This window comes from Pelodiscus sinensis, chromosome 11 (assembly GCF_052426305.1).
Source record: "Pelodiscus sinensis isolate ZL-2025 chromosome 11, ASM5242630v1, whole genome shotgun sequence".
Taxonomy (NCBI): Eukaryota; Metazoa; Chordata; order Testudines; family Trionychidae; genus Pelodiscus; species Pelodiscus sinensis.
The window spans coordinates 43,733,458-43,752,719 of NC_143062.1; the positions used below are offsets into that span (position 1 = coordinate 43,733,458).

Genomic DNA, 19,262 nt, shown 5'->3' on the forward strand with positions numbered 1-19,262 from the left:
AAGCCATCTTGACATGGCATAAACTGTAACGGTCATTTCTGTTTAATTTGAATTTTATAGTATAGAAATCCAGTGTCTTTAATGCTTGGCTTGTAGGGACCTTACTGATCTTCACAAAGCTAATGCTACAAAGGATAGTGAAGCACAAGAAGCAGCATTAAGTCATGAATTGAAAGCTAAGGAGGAACTTGGATTAGCTCTGGAGAAGGCCCAAGATGAAGCCCGCCAGCAGCAAGAGGCTTTAGCAATTCAGGTGAGCTTTAAATGTGGTGCTGAAATATTTCTTTTCTAACTTGAGAGTATACTTTGGGCTAGTGGATAATGTGCTCCACTGAAGAGAACCAGGCGTGTTGTGACCTGGTTATTAAAATTCTTCTAAATACAGCTTTTGTCAAAAACAGCTTAAAAATACTTAACAAATAAGCACTACTGTTTTGTAACCTATTAAATAAAAAATGGTGTGAACACCAGATAAGTCATAAATTCAATTAATAATGGGGCAGAATATAGGAGGAGAAAAGTCACTGTGTGAAACCACTTGTCCAAAGTTGTTACCTTTATTTTAAATGTGTTTATCTTGTCTAAACTTATTATAATTTTGGTAGTAAGCCATAGTTAGTGTTTGTGCCATTCTCTTACTGTGTGGCTAAATGTTACTGCCTTGAACTGTACATTTATATTACTAGTCAGTGGTTGGGTAAACTTGTGAAACTGTTCTGCACTTTGTCTCGATGGCTGTTCATAGTTCAGCAGTATAACTCAAATTGGAGTCACCAGTGCAATATTCAAGTGGCTGTAGCAGTGACAAGTAGAAATTAAAATTCTTTATTAGGAATTAGTGAAATATAGTAATTGTCTACTTCCTGCTGATACAGGTGGCAGATTTGAGACTAGCACTTCAACGTGCTGAGCAGCAAGCAGCAAGAAAAGAGGACTATTTGCGCCAAGAAATCCGAGAACTACAACAGGTGCAGTAACATTTTTCATTGGTATTTCCAGCTACTCTGTATTCATGTGATTCAAAATAAAAATGACAAGGATTATTCTGAGACACATTGTGGGTTAGGTAATATGTTTTATTGGATCAACTTCTGTTGGCAGTGGTGGTGCTAACCCATGGGAGGGCCCTAAGCAGGAATGCTTCCCTCCCCCCCCCCCCCAAAAAAAAAACCCTACTAAATACAGCAAATAGAGGGTTCTGTTGAGCTGTTCAGGGCCCTAAGCAATAGCTTAATTGGTGTATGCCTAGCACTAGCACTATTTGTTTGGTGAGAAACAAACTTTCAAGCCATGCGCTCCTCATTTTCAGTTTTGGAAAAGGTTCTTTCAGTGTCACAACAAAATCCAAGGTGGAACAAATTGTTTAGCATATACGGTTGGTATATATTGTAAGAGACCATTGGATGGATAAAGAGATTGCAGATTATTGTAACAAACTATAAATCCAGTGTCTCTTCTGAACCCCCACTTTTGGCCTTCAAACAACCACCCAGCCTCTCCAAGCTTATCAGAAACAAGTGTCCTGCAAACCAGGACACACATCAAAGTGGTACCAGGCCTTGCCAGACTAACAAATGGAAAACCTGCAGGCATATCTCTGCTACTAAAATGATCAACATCTTCCACAACACACATTTCAAGATCCTTGGATCTTACACATGCCTATCATATGTGGTATACGTCATTCAGCAGTGTACTAAATGCCCCAGTTATAACTGTGGGTGAAACTAGACAATCACTACACTCAAATTCACAAAGGAGAGTAATACAGGAACCTTATCACCTGTGGGTGACCGCTTTTCCCAAGCATTCACTCCATATGAATGCTCTCAGTCCTCATCCTCAAAGGAAACATGTAGAACACTTTCAGAAGATGAGCCTGGGAGCTTAAATCCATTACTCTGCTAGACACTACATTTTAACTGAGACATCGAATGTATGGCTTACTGGAACATTTACCTGGCATTCCTCAGCTCCTTAACTTGATTTATTTTTTATTTTTTAAAATTAAATGAAAATATACATGCTTCATTTAAATCATTACTCTGGGGTGGGGCTGGGGATGAGGGGATCAGTATGCAGGCTGGCCCAGGGATAGAAGACAAACTCAGCCCTCTCTCACCACAGCAGCATGGAGCCAAGTGAGAAGCACCTTTCCCTGGCCTCTGTAGTTCCAGTGGACACAGGTGAGGGAGGGTTGCATGTCACCCAACTGGGTCAGGTCCAGGTTTGTTTCCTCCTGCACTCCCCAGCCAGGGTGAGGAATGCAGCAAACTGTGCACTTTCCCCTTGCTGTCTGACAAAGGGGAACAGCCAGCAAAGTTCCTGTATGAATATACCACATTTGGTGACTCTAGCTCTTACCATTTAGGAGGCACTCTTGAACAAATGGACAGACAAACTCTCAAATATATAGTAGATTACAACAATCTATAACCCACTTACCTCTCTTTTTGTACTATGACTGCAGTGGTGTTAGCGAGGCACTTTACCTTGAATGGTCCCTTAGAATATGTGCTAATTCTGTATACTAACACAAAAGGAAAAACTATGTAGCACTTTAAAGACTAACAAGATGGTTTAATAGGTGATGAGCTTTCGAGGGCCCAGACCCACTTTCTCAGATCATATTCTGGAAGAGAATTGGCACGATCATATATATCAAAGGAATACAATGAAAAAAGTGAACACATTATTAAGCTGACAAATCAGATTTAGTACAGAAGGTGAGGTGAGGGAGAGGGAGGGAATAGTTATTTGAGTCAAAGAATGGCTATTCAAGGGTGATAAGTGGGGAAGTTATCTTTGTAATGGGTAAGGTAATTAGCATCTTTAAGGCCCATTCGTAAAGTGTCAAATTTAAGCATGAATGAAAGTTCTGAAGTTTCCTTCTGTAATCTGGTGTTAAAGTCTCTGAAGTAAGATACTTGTAGTAAGGTCCTTAAGACTATATCAAGATAGGTTGAAATGAAAAGAAACTGGTTTTTCCTTGTGAAGATGTCTGATTTGTGGGCATCACTTCTTTGGCGAAGTGTCTGAGAAGTCTGTCCAATATATATATAGCAGAAGGACACTGTTGGCACATGATGGCATAAATTATATTTCTGGATGAACAGGAATAGGTGTACTAACCAAACTGTTCCAGCTTACATTTTGTTGTTATGCTGAGCAATGTTCCCTTTAATCTTTTCCATTATGTGCATAATGATTTTTTTGTGTGTGCATCATGGCATGTGCTAATCAGCTCGGTGGCACTTAAATTTCTCCTGAACAGCCACACAAGCATAGAAGAGCGCTCTGCAGCAGGAAAGCTTCTTTCTCACCAACAGAATATGATCCAGCAAAAGATATTATCTCCTCCCCTTTATTCCTTTAACATCCTGGGGGAGACCAGTATAGCTACAATTACCCTTCACACTAGGAATGTAAGAAGTTAACCAGTGAACAGAGAAGCTGATGCTTATCGGTTCTTGATAATGGTTAAATCCTGTGGGGCCATGAGCAGCCGGCAACCCCATGGGGGCACAGTTAACCATGTAACCGATACAGGTTTTATCAGTTACACAGTTACTATTTTTATACATTTTTTACATCCCTATTACACACATAAGATTAGGCTAAGTTGACTGTCTGGGGAGGAGGACTTAAAATGCTAAAATGACTTTAAACTTAATGGGCCACATCATAGTTTAGGCCATTTCTAGTGCAGACTAACATTAGGAACAAATGTTAGGAAAAACCGTTGGCTGTTGTTTGATATGCAGCCCTTATTTGAAGATCATTATTTCAGCTTCTTAAGCATGACAGATGTTTTTAGTGTGAAACAAAATTTAACCATTTAGATTATGCTGTAACACTTCCAACAAATGAACATCTAAATCCCTTCCTACCTTCTTTGGAAGAATGGACTACTTCATTCTTTTTGGAGTAAGAGATTAGTGGCCTCTTCCTGGGACCTGTAGAAAGAGTAGTGCCAAATGACACTATTAGCAGCAGGAGGGAAAGGTGGGCTTGATAGCAGATCCTTTTGGAGTGTGAAATGGTTAGTAGTGGGGCAAAACTCAGAACTTGAACTTTGGGTAGAGATGAAATTGGAGGAGAGAAATCCCCGATTGGGGTGCTCTTCTTTCTTCTCAAGTAATGGCATTTTAAAAATTGAAACCAAAATGTGCTGTCAGCTAAGAACTAGGGCCTGCTAGGTGAGGCTTATCTTCTAATACTAGATACTTCAGTTGTATGCTAACACAACACTACCATCAGGAAAAGGGTCTTTGGAAATTAAATCTTCTACTGTTTGAACTTAAACACCAGACCTGTTTCCAGATGACTTGTTTAAACGTCACTCCAGCTCTTGAGGATACATTATTCTCCTCTAATTTTACTTTTAAAAAGTGCAGTTTAAATAGTAGTTATGTAGAACGTTTAAAGATTATAGTTATGTTTTTAGCTGAATTTTGTGGTAAGTGTTAAGATGTAAAAGCATTTTACTAATTCATAATTCAGAGACTCCAAGAAGCAGAAAATCGGAACCAAGAACTGAGTCAAAGTGTTACATCTGCCACCAGGCCACTTCTTCGCCAGATTGAAAATCTGCAAGCAACACTGGGAGCACAAACCTCCTCCTGGGAAAAGTTAGAGAAGAATCTTTCTGACAGGCTTGGTAAATCTTCCTTGTAAAAGCTTCAGTGAACTGTGTAAATGTGGGGGAAACACTAGATGGCAGTAATGTAATGAGAAAGGCATAGACTTATGTCTAAAGCTCATTTTTGCAGATACAAATGTAGATACGGATACAAATCCACGCAGGGCTCTACAGATGTGTATCTGTAATATAGGATGCCAAGTGTGTTGCAAGGATGCTGTGAGGTATAATTTACTGCATTTTTAAAATACTTGATTGTGTGATGCAAGTGATTTTCATAAGTGTAAAGCACTATATATGCATATAGAATTTTATAAAGGAAGTGGGCATGACAAGGGATGAAGGGGGAATGGAAACAGCCCAATACCTTGAATTGTTAGACTGGTATTTGGAGTCCATGGTCTGGGCTCAGCTGATATAGTTTGTGCGACTATTGAGTATTTCAGCTGGGTTGAGGGTTGTAGTGAACTATTATATAGTCTGCAGGGGCAGGGCCGGCAGACAGTGCATGCCAGTTCCACTTCCAGGGAGCCCCCTGCCACCACAGAGGCAGCAGCATGGGGGTGCCAGATGAAAGCTGGTCCATGAGGAGAGCCAGTTGAAAAACCAGCTCCCTTCGCAGACTGGCTCTCGCCTGGCACCCCACACTGTTGCCCTCTGATACAGAGGCAGCAGCCCCTGTCTGTGGGGGGGGTCCAAGCTCCCTGCGGACAGAGGCTGCTGGGGGAAAGTGAGGGTGGAAGAAGCTGCCACAAAGCAGCCTCTGTCCACGGTGTGCCCAAGCTCACCATGGACAGACACTGCTCTGCATGGAGCTCTGACCTCCCCATGGTCAGGGGCTGCTGCTGCGAAGCAGCCTCGCCCTCCCCCACTGCTGCGTCTGATAGAGGCAGCCAGGGAGGGGGGAACGGAGTGGTGGACTAGATTAACTGATAAGATTAAGCTTCTCAGTTAATCATCTAGTTGACTACTCGTTGACATCCCTAGTTTGAGGGCAGGCATACTGCTGCCAACTAGTTCTCAAACAGTGCTGTATCTTTGAGTCCATAATGAAGTCTTTGCCCTGCTATTACGTACTTTTGCTGGTTAATGCCATGATGTAATTGCTTGCCACATTTGCTGTAGAAAAGGCTGGATTTCTCTTAAAGATGGAATTAGTACAAGAATAAACCTTTACAATTGTTTGAAAAATATCTGAATTGCCATCTTTTAGCAAATATGCCAAACATTTCAGTTAGACCAATAATTGGCTTAAATTATGGATGTCTGTCTATTTTGGGGTGAAAGTCAGTTACTAGGTTTTTGGCAGGAGGGGTATTTGTTTTTGTGTTTTTTAAATAATGGATTGTGTATTTTTCGGTCTTGGGGATTAGGTGAATCTCAAGCCCTCCTGGCGGCAGCAGCTGAGAGAGAACGCGCTGCTACAGAGGAACTTCTTTCCAATAAAATTCAGGTGTCTTCCACTGAATCACAGAATAGCCTCTTGAGACAGGAAAACAGTCGCCTTCAAGCTCAACTAGAAGCAGAAAGATCCAGACTCAAGAAACTGGAAAATGAAAACAATAGGTGAATTGGGTTAAGTTCTTGGCTCATGTGTGTTATGTTAGATTCATATGGAAATTAAGGAACATATCATCTTCTATAACAGACTACTTCAGGTTTTTGAGTTTGACTAGGAAAGCTTGTCCTTTTGCATTAATTTGATAATTGCTATTTAAAATACTAATGGTGTTGCTGGACAAGTGTCATGAAGAAAGACAAATACCGAAATCCTTTAATTTTTCTGGTAACTGCTACTTTCAGGTTACTTAAGCTCTTCTGGGCTGACTTTGTACCATTTGGGTTTCAAATGGCACTTATACTTTGAACTTTACATCTCTCACTCCACCCATGACCAGTCACTGACACCTACTTCATTTTCTTTTTATGCAAATATTAGATAATGTTCTCATTCGCTCTACTCTTGCAAGCTACTCTGTACACATGCAGTCAGTGTGTTTCCATGTAAATACACGGATCTGTCTGCACAGAGAAGCTTGCAGGATTGGGACATTAGAAAGCATCCAACATCTTCTCCCAAAAGAAATGGAATAGTTATCAAGTTCTAAGAAGCTGATCTGTGGCAGCAACTATTTTCTTAAACACATTTTTATTTTTAATAGTAATACAAGCAAACGTCCTTTAAAGACTAATACTTTTTAGTGGTTCTGTACCACCGCCTTCTAAACTTCTGCCCTGATGAATTTCCACCAACATCCAATCCATGCTTCCCACCTCAGTCTCAGCACAGAAACTTGTAGAAGCAAGCTTGTAGTGAGTTGTAGAAATATTAACTGTGAATTACTTGTGACAATCTTCCTCTTAACTAGTCTGACAAACTGTGTTTCAAATAGCGGGTTTCCCTGGTAACCTGTGGGGCTATTCCTGAGGAAAGTGTGCTTTCCTGAATTGGGATTCCAGTATGTCAAGATGCTGGTAATGCATTAAGAGAACCAAAATACTTCGATATTTTGGTAGACTTCATCCTGTCTAGTCAACTGCAGTTTCTTCTCAGGCAGTCTATCAATCCTAAGAAATTTTGATACTTGGGATAGTTTTGTCTCCTAGTTTCTGGATTTTATTGTGATAATTTGAGGAGTTATGCACACTTCTGTGTATGCTTACAATATTTTTGTACAAGAAATAGTTATGTTACTGAAGTTGCTTCAAGGTTAATGTGTTATTGGTTTATGCAATGATAGAGTAAGTATTTTGACTATTAAAGCAGTATGCATACAACAAATGAGGCCTAAGGTTATTGCATGGATATATGAAAAGTGATTAACAGGGGTTCCAAGATTAGCCAATATTTAAGTAGCCTCATGCTGCCTGCAAGTCAGTTGTGAGGGTATTTTTCTAACAGAGTAATTTTAGCTTTCCATTTGGTAAGACAGCTCAGTTCTGTTACTGATGCAGTTATATTTAACTTATTTATATATTTGTAGAGAAAACAAACTCTGTGCCTTATGTTATCAGTTTCACTACATTATTTTTCTGTGTGGGAACCTGAAATAGAAACATAAAGACAAAATTGTCTTTAATAAAATTATATGGCCTTTCTCTTTTTTTCAATATAGATATGAGGTTGAATTAGAAAACCTGAAAGAGGAGTATGTGAAAACTCTTGATGAAGCAAAGAAAGAAAAGGTATTGCTTAATTCAGTATTGCATTACTTCATCATAAAATTCTGAGTTTGCAGGGGATTAACAATCCATATTTCCTCATTTTTAGATGCTGTTAACTACTCAATTAGAAATGGAGAAAATGAAGGTTGAACAAGAAAAAAAGAAAGCAATTTTTGTACAAGAAACAGCAAAGGAGAAGGTATTGAAATTTGCTTTAATGTTAATTCATGTATTTTTAAAAATCTTATTGAGTCACATGGTAACAGCAAGTCTAGAGTGTGAAAATGTCATATAAACAAACAAGGATTAAATGAGGATATGGCATATGGTAATGCCATGAAACTAAGTATCTAGAACTCCCCCACATCTTTTTTCCTGTGAACTCAATGCTTGTGTGAAAGGTGCTGTATTGACAATTCTGAATAATTCCTCTCCTTAGCCACAGAATAGATGAAATGTGGATAGTGGCAGCATAGACTGATTCACAGTGCTGCACCAGTGTGCCTTGTCCTTACCTTGAGGGGCATGGAATTCAGTGTTTGAACCTACTGACAACCTGTTGCTTCTGCTGAGACTAACAGCAAGATGCCAGTTAATTCCAATTATGTGTCTGTGTGATGTGGTTACTGTAAGGCCTGAACTCCAGTTTGTTTAGCATAGTTTACCAAATGCCCATCAGTTGACAACAGCTTTCAGTCCCTACCTGTCAGCAGTTGATGTACTAACACAGCTGTTAGTTAGCTCTTAGTTGCTGCAGTTCTGAAACCAATGTCCTGTTCAAAGCTATTTACTTCATCCTTCTGAAGTCAGCATGTCTTCAGTTGCTGACTGCAGAGGATGTCAGCCTATTTAGAAAACTCATCAGTAACAAAGTTTAGCCTCGGATCCTGAATTTGAGCATTGTAACACTTAAAAATCTCTTGACTGTCTTTCATCCTGGGAAGAACCTATCTTTTGTTGATAGTGTCATTCCTGTGAGGCACATGAACTCAGCAAAATGCTTAATTGTCTCTAGGGCTCATGTGCTTTTGTGGTCTTAGGTCAGCATTATACAGTGTGTCTAGTGAAAGAACCCTTTGCAGTTGGTAGTAACGTCTGTTTGTGCATAGTCAGGAAAATCTAAGGAGTTAAGTTTGGGCTAGATGTACCAGTGATGGTGTTAAATGGACTTCTTTGAACTTCAGTTAATATACAGAAAAGTGGTTTTGTGCTGTGCATTTGGGATTGATAAAAGAAACCCCAGGGTTTACTCCTTTAATTCACTTTCTGTTGGACTTTTCAAAGGAGCGCAAGTCATTTACCTTATCAACAATGGACACTGTTTCGAGTACTCCAACTCTGTCACGCTCAAGTTCTATAAGTGGAGTTGATATGGCAGGGCTTCAGGCATCCTTCCTTTCTCAGGTGATGTACCATTTATCAGCTGATACTTTTTGATAACCCATTTTGCTACCTTATGTGTGTTTACAGTGAATCATGTTGGTATCTTTTCTTAGCATATTAATTTTATCTCGTAAATAACTGCTTTGAGAAAAGATTTCACTATTCTGATTAGGGATGTCAGTTGACCTGCATTAACGCCTGTGATTAACGCAGGACAGAGTTAATGTGTTAATTTTTTAAACATGTTAATCGCAGGCATTAATGCTGCGCTGCCCCTTTGAAGTGCTGCTCCAGCGCTTCAAAGAGACAGTGCAAGCGGAGCCGGGATCACCTGGAGTTCCCCAGCTCGGCTGTTGCAAAGCCCCTTTGAAGCACCAGAGTGGCACTTCAGAGGGGCTTTGCAACACAGAGCCAGGGATCAGCTGGAGTCCCCAGCTGATTCTAGGCTCCTAATGCACTGCCCCTTGGAAACGCCGCCGTGGTGCTTCCAAGGGGCGGCACTGTATGGAGCCCGGGGAATTCCAGCTTATCCCAGGCTTCATGCAGCGCTGCCCTGTTGAAACACCTCAGTGGCGTTTCAAATGGGAGGCGCACGCGATTAAATTTTTTAATTACTTGACAGCCCTAATTAGGCTTTCTTAAACATACCTATCAACTGTCTTGATTTGCATAGCATCTGAAGGAGGGTGCCTGAGAGCACATTAAATAAAATACAGTACAGTAACGTGCAAGATATAAAGTTTTTCAAGTGCTATTCATGTAGTTCTTTCTGGATGCTTTATCAAATAAGCAGACATCATATCTAGGGATGAGTTGACTGACCATTTTTAATCCAGTGATTCTAGTATGATGCACTACTCACTCATGAGAGATTGCCACAGTCTTGATGAAACCTGTGCAAAGACTGTTATTTCTAATTATTTTATCTACGAAAATACAGAGATCCGTGCTAGCTAGATGTCTGCAGCAAAGGTAACATGGGAGCAAGCAAATAAAGAGTTACCTTAAATTTTGTTTAACATTCAAAATGAGCTTTTGTTTTGAATGAATATATTTGAAGCATTGAATCTTTTGACTCGAATGATGATGGTCTTCCTTTACTGTCTGTGTTGAATCAGTAGGCTCTTGCCTTTAGTGTTAAAGTCTTCAGATGCAAAATAATCTGTGTCCAATCTGATGGTTGGTTAACTTTTTATTTGTAGGATGATCCTCATGATCATTCATTTGGTTCAATGTCTACAAGTGGGACCAATCTTTATGAAGCTGTAAGGATGGGAGCAGGTTCAAGTGTAATTGAAAACCTGCAATCACAGTTAAAACTGAAGGAAGGAGAGATTTCTCACCTACAGGTACTGTGAAAGTCACTTTAAATTTATAAGTAGAAAGATTAATGTGATTTCTCCCCTTCTTCCCCCTACCCTCTTCATACTGGTTTTCTTTTACAAATATTATTTTACTTACTTTTGTATAGAGTCTGGATGTGCAGACAATGGTTTTATTTTTCACACTGTAGGGACATTCCTTCCTACCCATCCCCCAGGAAGTTTTGTTAAAGATATGATGGGCCATAACAAGAGAAATAAGCATTCATTGTCTAGTTTTTGGATGATGAGGGTTAGGGATGTTAAATGTCGGTTAATTGACTAATCAATTAACCTCATGAATTCTTATCTGTTAGTCGACTACTCTATAGTCCCAAGGGGTGGGGCGGCCAGTGTGCTCCAGCCCCATTCCCGAGGAGCCCCCTTTTACCCTGCACTCCTGTGTCTTCCTCAGAGGCAGTAGCGTGGGGTGCCAGGTGGGAGCTGGTTGTGAGGGGAGTCAGTTTAAAAACCAGCTACCCTTGTGGGACCGACTACCTCCTGTACAGAGGCAGCAGCATGGGGTGGCAGCAGCCCCTGTCAAGGGCGGGAGTCTGAACTCCCAGACTCAGTGCAAACCAGGACTTGAACCAGGCTTCTGTCCAGTCTGCTAAAAAAAAAAATTACTGGAAGTGGGGCGGGGATGGGGAGGAGTGGTTTAATTCGTGTAGGCTTTAACATTAATCTATAAGCTTTTGCTAATCAGTTAATCGACTATACTGTTACATCCCTAATGAGGATAAAGTAAACTCTCTCTGGCTATCTTAATGTTGATCAGGGTTCCTGGGAGAAAGAAAGAAAAAAAGGTGTGGGGTATTTGTGTCGAATGCTGTTTCATAGGGCACTTAATTGAAGATGCTTTAAAAGCAGTAATCAAAATCTCTCCCCATCTATCTCTGTATTACCTACTAGTTTGTACTCATCAGGGAATGTTGTAAGTCTTGGGGATTTTCTCTGGTTAAGCATAAGGAATAGTAAGGTGAACTTGTGATGTGCAAGTTTAAAAATAGAAACATCACTTAAACATGTAGTTGTGTTGTCATTCTAAATATGTCCTAAACTTGGATAATGTGTTTTCGATGTTTAAGGTGTATGCACTCAGTTTAGTAAATTAATGTTGAGCTTCAGTTTATATATGAAAGCGCTCTTTAATTTGACAGTTGTATAATAGTTTATATATTTTATCCCACAGCAAATAGGGTACGTCTAGACGACATGCCTCTGGCGACAGAGGCATGTAGATAAGGCTACCAGGCATAGGAAAATGAAGCAGCGATTTAAATAATCGCCGCTTCATTTAAATTTACATGGCTGCCGCCCTGAGCCGATCAGCTGTTTGTCGGCTCAGCGCGGTAGTCTGGACGTGCGGGGGCCGACATCAAAGGCATTTGTTGACCTCCCAGGTATGCCTCCTGGAGCTGATCGGCTCAGGGCGGCAGCCATGTAAATTTAAATGAAGCGGTGATTATTTAAATCGCTGCTTCATTTTCCTATGCCTGGTAGCCTTATCTACATGCCTCTGTCGCCAGAGGCATGTAGTCTAGATGTACCCATAGTGTCTTAACTATATTATTGTCTTACTTTGTAAATCTGATACTCTTTTGGTACTGTCTATATCAGTGATACTCAGACTGAGGCTTGCGAACCACAAGTGGATCTTTAATGTGTCTCCTGCAGCTCTTTTCAGAACAGTGTCTCTTTTGGGTAAAGTTGATGGCTATTTTAGCTCTTGAACCACTGAGTATTACTGGTCTATATAATAATATGACTTCCAAGGTCAAGCATTCTGATTTTTTTTTTAAATGAAAACCAAAGTTGTTAACTCAGTAGGTCACTCTCAGCACGAAGAACTAATTGTTAAATGCCTGTTATCTTAGCTGGAAATTGGAAACCTTGAAAGAACTCGATCAATAATGGCAGAAGAATTGGTTAAATTAACAAATCAAAATGATGAATTCGAAGAAAAGGTGAAGGAGATACCAAAACTACGTGCACAGCTAAGGGTAGGTGGCTATCATTAATTTGGGTGAAAGATTGACGTGATTTATAAAAAAAAAAAATTGTGTTAAATTAAGCATTCTTAAATAGATCTATAACTCTGTAGGTGCCCAGAGTGATACTTAATGCAAATCTCTTTTCCTTAAAGTTGAAAATGTATGAAGAATCACAAAGTGCGCTGAATTAAGTTAGGCAGTGGAAAAATACAAAGGAATACAATTTTAGATTTCAAAAGTAAGTTCTCTTTTGACAAAACAATCTCAAATTGCTTTATAACTTCATAGGATGCACGTTAGAGACAGATGGATTTTGTCAGCAGGTTTTGCTGTTGCATGACAATTATCAGTTACTTCCAAAATTGATTTTCTCATTGTTATACTAGCTAACATACAGTTCAATTAGTGTGCATATTTATAAAATAATCCATGTGCAGTATCAAGAATTGTGATATTCTGAGAGTCATATTTTCAGAATTATGCTCACTGTCTGAAATACTAAATATGCTGTGCTGTCAGTGCAATTGTATATGTCAATGACCACTTCATAGCCAAATAATCGTGCGCATGCACAGATGTCATAACTTTACCTACAATTATACACACAAATTAGGTGTGCATAATTTTGTGCTCAGAGCATTCTGAATACCTGGCACGGAGTGCATAATTTTTGAGTGAATTGGAATCTTGAGAGCCAGCATATGGGGATACTCGATTTTTACGAGTTTGTCAAAACATAACCTAACATGAAAAAGTTTTAAGATTCTGTCTGGTCATGACACTGGTGGAATTAATAAACACTGCAGATTTTTAATCCACTTGTATTACTAAAATTTTTGGGGTGTTAATTTTTTTAGCAGACGTATCACATGCACATTTTGTAAATTGCAGTTACCTCATTCTGGAAATTATTTTTTTTAATACATGCAGCATGTTAAATTGTCAAACCTGAAAGGTTTTGAAGCTAAGCTTTTTTTCCTACAACATAAATCTAATGATAGTTTGGTGAATGTTCTCTCCTTCATTCCTAAGTTATGAACATGAACAGTTGCACAATTTTCAGACTTTGTGCTATGTAGAAATGAAGGAAAAATGCTTCTTAAACTGTTTTATGCTTTCGTGTGTACTAGCACTTTTAAAATCTGAAGGATAATAGAGATTTAAAAATGAATATTATAATTTAAAGAGACGAGTTATGAAGTAGATGCCCTTTCATTAGATAAGTTGTGAACCTTTCTAGATTATTTCACTTTGAAATTCATATAGAAACTTACAGCAGAGAGGCATAGGCATTGAAGCCCAAGTCACTTGTGAAAATGTTACCCCCTCACCTTGGCTATACCAGTGGTAAGCAATCGAACCCATGGACACACATCAGGGTTCTGTGTGTGGCCCTCAAGACATTTTGTTTACTGTGGCCCGCAGTGTTGTCAGACTCTTCTGGTTACCAGCTGTGTAGGTTTTTTCCTACCTGTATTCCTGAAGTGACACACGTGTAAAGCAAGGGCACATGAAGTAAGGTGCATGCTGATTCCATACAACATTGAGAGCCATGTGCTCCCTCTGCTTCCAATCAAAGCACTGCTACAGTTTAGTTGGCACATCCTGCAAATTCTAGATATGCAAGTGTAGTAAGAAAAACTATCCTATTCCGGGAGACCATTTTGGTTATGACAGTCTTGCGGCCCACTGAGATGAAATACGGCTCATTTTCTAGCCTAGGTTGCCTATCACTGTATCCTACCATAACAGCTTGAATTGACTTGAAGGTTCATGCTATTGCTCGTTGTAGTTAAAAATCCTGCTTTAGGTATTTGCTTGCTTTCACAGTTCCCAAGAGCACAAGTTTACCAATATTGAAGACATAATGCCGAGTATGTTTATATGAGTTAACATTAGTTTAACTTTTCAGGTTTTTATAACTAAAGCACTTGAACATTGTAAAATAGCTGCTGAGGCAATGTGTTAGACAAATAATGAAGACAAATATGTGTGTCTGCTTTTAAATTAGGGGGAACAACCAAATAACCAAAAGCCCATTTTTTCTAGGATTTGGATCAAAGATATAATACTATTCTTCAGATGTATGGAGAGAAAGCAGAAGAGGCAGAAGAACTTCGTCTGGATCTTGAAGATGTGAAAAATATGTACAAGACTCAAATAGATGAACTTTTGAAACAAAGACATAATTAATTTCTGATGGAACTATTACTTTATAACAATGATAAAACTGTAAAGAGTGGTGTTTAATGTAAATTTAGAATTCACAAGCCTTGTAAAAAATTGTACTATATAAAATGGGATTATATTGTAGAGTTCTTATGTGGGAAAAATTATTATGCTTTAACAGTGTCTAGTACTGTTTGCAGTTAAATTATTCTGTGTATTATTTCAAATGTGTTAAAATAAAACCATCCTCTCTTTATTTAAGGTTAATCAAAAGGTGGAGCATTATGTACAGACAGTAGCACAGAGATTATTTGACTCATGTAACATTATCTAACCATTCGGCACTGGAAGATGTAAGGATACGCAGCTTGAGGCTTAATAGAATAACCCCTGAAAATTTTCAGATTACTGTTTTACGCACTTTCATGGGTACAGATGAGAGTTTGTTGGAGGATTTTTTTTAATGTCCTAAACATTTTTTTATATAATTTTATAGTACAAATAGGGTTTTTTAGATTACTATAAATAGTAAGGACTTGCTGTGTGAAATTAAAGGGTTAGATATTTCAGATTTAGCTTTTTTATTAAATGAAAATTTCTGATTTGTACTTTGGGGATTTATACATGCAAGAAAGATTGACAATTTTTTCCCCTCCAGATAACATCCTTTACCTTAACTTCCCAAACCAAGGAGACTGATTTAAAACTCCTACTCTTGTTCTTAAATCTACTGCTCCATTTTGAATACTCTTTGTGCTGCATTCCGGAAATGTAATGGAGTCATTTAGAGACAGTTTTGCTGGTAATTCTAAATAGAACTAACTTCAGTTGCAATACTTTTGATTCCTGTAGGTTTGCGTGCCACTTTTTAACAGTACCATTTAACACACACAAAGCTGAAATATAAAATTCTCTTAACACAGAGTAATTGCTGCAGCTCTGCTGTAGCCATTCTTGATCTGTCGGTCTCTCTACATTTTAAAAGTGGATTTTGACATAGTATTTTTTTTAAGGCAGCCTGCAATGGTTAGAAAAGATCTCCCATTTCCCATGTAGGAAAGGCAGTGGCTAAGAGTCAGATAACATCCACATAGCTTAGAGTTTAAAGAGCGACATTTGGGGTCATGTGTGCGAGGGAACTTCTGAATCATACCCTTGGGAGTGCTGAGAATTAGCTTGCCTTCTTCCTCATGCATTCCAAACAGAAAATATTTCATTACATCTCAGATTTGTAGCCGTGATGGATACTTGCAGTGTGAACTATGCTTCATATGAAATTTTGTGCTTTATCACGCCACTGCCTGCAATGTGAGAGATTTCTCTCTCTGCCTATTAAGTTACGAATGCATATTAAGTGTCAGAATAACCCCTCGTGTTACAGCTTGGCATTAGTTACAGCTGAGGGCTTGTCTACACTAGCAAGTTACTGTGCTTTAGTTTTATTTCTCATGGGTGTGAAAATACACCTCCACCAAGTACAGCAAGTTACAGCACTGTAAAGCACCAGTCCCAGTGCTGGTGCTATGACTATGATTCCACATTAAAGCACTGCCATGGCTTTAATCTACAACTAAGGCTTGGTCTATACTATAAACTTTTATTGGAGTAATTACGTTGCCTGGGAGGTGTGGAAAATCCACACCTTTGAGCAATGTAGTTGTACTGACCAAATTACCTGACAGTACTATGTCAATAGAAGAGCTTCTCCTCTTAGGGAGGTGGATTACTTACGTGACGGGAAAAGCCCTCCTGTTGGCATAGGTAGCATTTTCACTGAAGCACTAGTGTTGCAGTTGCACCACTGCAGTCTTTTTAAGTGTAGACAATCCCTGGGGAATCAGCCTCTTCCAGAGAAATGCTTCTGTAGTAGGGCTTTTCCTCTCAGGGTCTGCCTCTATTCGAGTTTTCTGCACTGATGTAGCTACATGTGTAAAACAAAAGTTTTCACCGGTGCAATTTACAATGCCAAATAGATAACACATCTAAATTGGAGGTTAGACTGCAGCAAAAAAAAAAACCTTGCAGTGTTCACAGCAAAGTTTAGAACGAAATATTCAGAGGAATTCTAATAAAGCAATAGAGAATTGCAAAGAAAGGCCTGCATTTTTAAACAATTTAATATAACTATTTTGATAAAATAAAGGAACTTCTATTCTTGTGGATAGTGAAACCTTATGTTTTATTTCATCTTGGAAACTAATACAGTTCTTGTACTAAAAGACAAACTAGCATTTTGCTTTTAAAATGACATGTTCAATTGTTGGTAAATAGAAAATATAGACTAAAAATGTTATCTAAGCTTATTTTGCAGAAAGTGAATCATCTACTGCTTGGTTAAATCATTTTAAATTCTGTGGTGTGAGTATTTAAAAAAATGAGCCATTCATAATTAAACAAATGTTCAAGTAGAGTTAAGCTTAGTTGAGGGCACCAGTTAAGAATTGATTTTTGTATAAACATTTCTCATTAGAAATGAGACACTCATCTAGTTAAACAAAAAAAAAGTATTTTAAATGAAGATAAATTAATACTGATTTATTCTTAGACAACTCAAAGATTACTCGCAAGAACACATGAAGATTTATTATTTTTATTTGACATGATTCAGGTGCTTTTCTAAGACAATGTTCATGGTTTAAATGTGAGGGGTAATTTTCATTGATAAAGCAGTTGCTCTGCTCACTAATAAATGTAAATATTTTTCATGTGTTCTTTTTAGTATTGAAGAGCTTGACTAAATGAGGAAAAGCAGTGTATACTCTACACTCATTGTTTCTTTGTTGGTTATAGATACAAAGTGTTATGTTGTGCTTCAGGGCCAGAATTTGTTACATAAAACTTGATGGATTTTATAAATAATTTGAATTTAGTGAAAAGACTGCTTTTTGCTTGCATTCAGCCTTTCTCCTGCAGTGAAACCATTTGCTGTGCTTCGTGCATGAAAATCAGAAAATCAAAGTCTGATGCACTTTAATCATCAAAGCTGGGGAAAACAAAAACATATAGGGCAAAAAAGTAATATTTTCACCATTACATTTTAAAAGTTTTGTTTTAATCATCTTGGATATAACAATAATAGTTTTCTTTTTTAATATGCCAGTGTCCCTTAGGTGCAGTGCTGTTGTTGAGTTTGCCAAAGAGAAATATTTGGGAGCGGAGGGGTGATTGTAAAAAGATTCTGGAAAGGTCTAACTTCTATTCAAATTAATAGACCACAATATTACCTAAAGATTAACTATTTTGTCTGTATCTGTTATAGTCTCTAGCAATCACTACTGTATTAGTGTGAAGAAACATTCCCATTTAAAGACTTACTCAAAGTATCTATGGGAGCTGTTCTATAGCCCACTGAATGAACAAAGACTTTTATTGGCTTCAGATTAGCCCCTTGGCTTTCTGACAGTATGCAACAGGGAGAAATTAAGGTTCAGTCCAATAGTCATTTACTTTAATGGCATTTCAGTGCATCCTTAATGAACAACCAGAGTAGCTGTTCCAAATTCTACCTACCTGTATATGTGTAACAGTTTATATTTTCACTGCAAAAAAATTAATTTGTCCTGTTATGAGATCGTTGTATGTAAGTTATGTTAAAGGGCTAAAACTACCTTGAATACAAGACAGAAAATGGTTTTAATATACCATGAAAACTGAGCATTTGGATTCTAATTGTAAAATAATGTAAATAATTAACTTGTATATAAAGGGGATTGGGTAAAATAAAAATTGAAGCCAATAATGTGTTCCTGGTTTTCTTTAATGAAGACTGAAAATTAATGGAGGATGTTTTTTTGGTAAATGTCAGCATGGCAGCCTGCAAAGAAAATGTCAGCTAATTAAAATAAGTGGCTCTCAGAAAATGAACCAGGATTTCTGAGCAGTGATTAATCTTTCATTTTTTGTTTAGCACTATCTTGGCACAATAGAATGGCTTACCAAATATAATTCTGAATGTTAATGCTGTTATAAGAATCAGAGGTAGCTGTGTTAATGTGCATCTGCAAAAACTACAAGGAAGCCTGTGGCACCTTGAAGACTAACAGATGTATTTGGATATAAGCTTTCATGGGCAGACCCACTTCATCAGATGCATTGGAATGGAAATTACAGAGGCAGGCATCAATATTAGCACATGGAAAGAAGGGAGTTACCATATCAAGTTGCAGGACCAGTACTACTAAGACAATTCAGTCAGGGTGGGTGTGACTTGCTCTCAACAGTTGATGAGAAGATATGAACACCTGGGCTGTGTCTACACTAGGCCACTTATTCCGGAAAATCAGCCGCTTTTCCGGAATAAGCTGCGAGCTGTCTACACTGGCCCTTGAATTTCCGGAAAAGCAACAATGCTCTACTGTACAAAATCAGCCGCTATTCCGGAAAAACTATTCTGCTCCCGCTCGGGCATAAGACCTTATTCCGGAACACTGTTCCGGAAAAGGGCCAGTGTAGACAGCCCAGTAGTCTTTTCCGGAAAAAAGCCCCGATCGTGAAAATGGCGATCAGGGCTCTTTTCCGGAAAAGCGCGTCTACATTGGCCACGGACGC

The 19,262-nt window shown here is 38.5% G+C and overlaps 1 protein-coding gene across 2 annotated transcripts in view; it reads left to right on the plus strand.

Annotated features, from left to right (window-relative positions):
- TMF1 (TATA element modulatory factor 1) overlaps nucleotides 1-18,453 on the plus strand; it is a 40,652-nt gene extending 22,199 nt beyond the window's left edge. Inside the window, exons 8-18 of one of the 2 annotated variants that reach the window (XM_075938560.2) lie at nucleotides 97-253; nucleotides 876-968; nucleotides 4,504-4,660; nucleotides 6,016-6,208; nucleotides 7,759-7,828; nucleotides 7,914-8,006; nucleotides 9,092-9,211; nucleotides 10,393-10,539; nucleotides 12,429-12,554; nucleotides 12,698-12,783; nucleotides 14,595-14,733. In XM_075938560.2, the coding sequence (XP_075794675.2) occupies nucleotides 97-253; nucleotides 876-968; nucleotides 4,504-4,660; nucleotides 6,016-6,208; nucleotides 7,759-7,828; nucleotides 7,914-8,006; nucleotides 9,092-9,211; nucleotides 10,393-10,539; nucleotides 12,429-12,554; nucleotides 12,698-12,736 (1,195 nt within the window). In that variant the 3' untranslated portion in view covers nucleotides 12,737-12,783; nucleotides 14,595-14,733. Of the gene's footprint in view, nucleotides 1-96; nucleotides 254-875; nucleotides 969-4,503; nucleotides 4,661-6,015; nucleotides 6,209-7,758; nucleotides 7,829-7,913; nucleotides 8,007-9,091; nucleotides 9,212-10,392; nucleotides 10,540-12,428; nucleotides 12,555-12,697; nucleotides 12,784-14,594 lie in introns of both variants that reach the window. The other variant, XM_075938559.2, reaches the window with a different exon arrangement.
- Nucleotides 18,454-19,262: the final 809 nt, after the last annotated feature.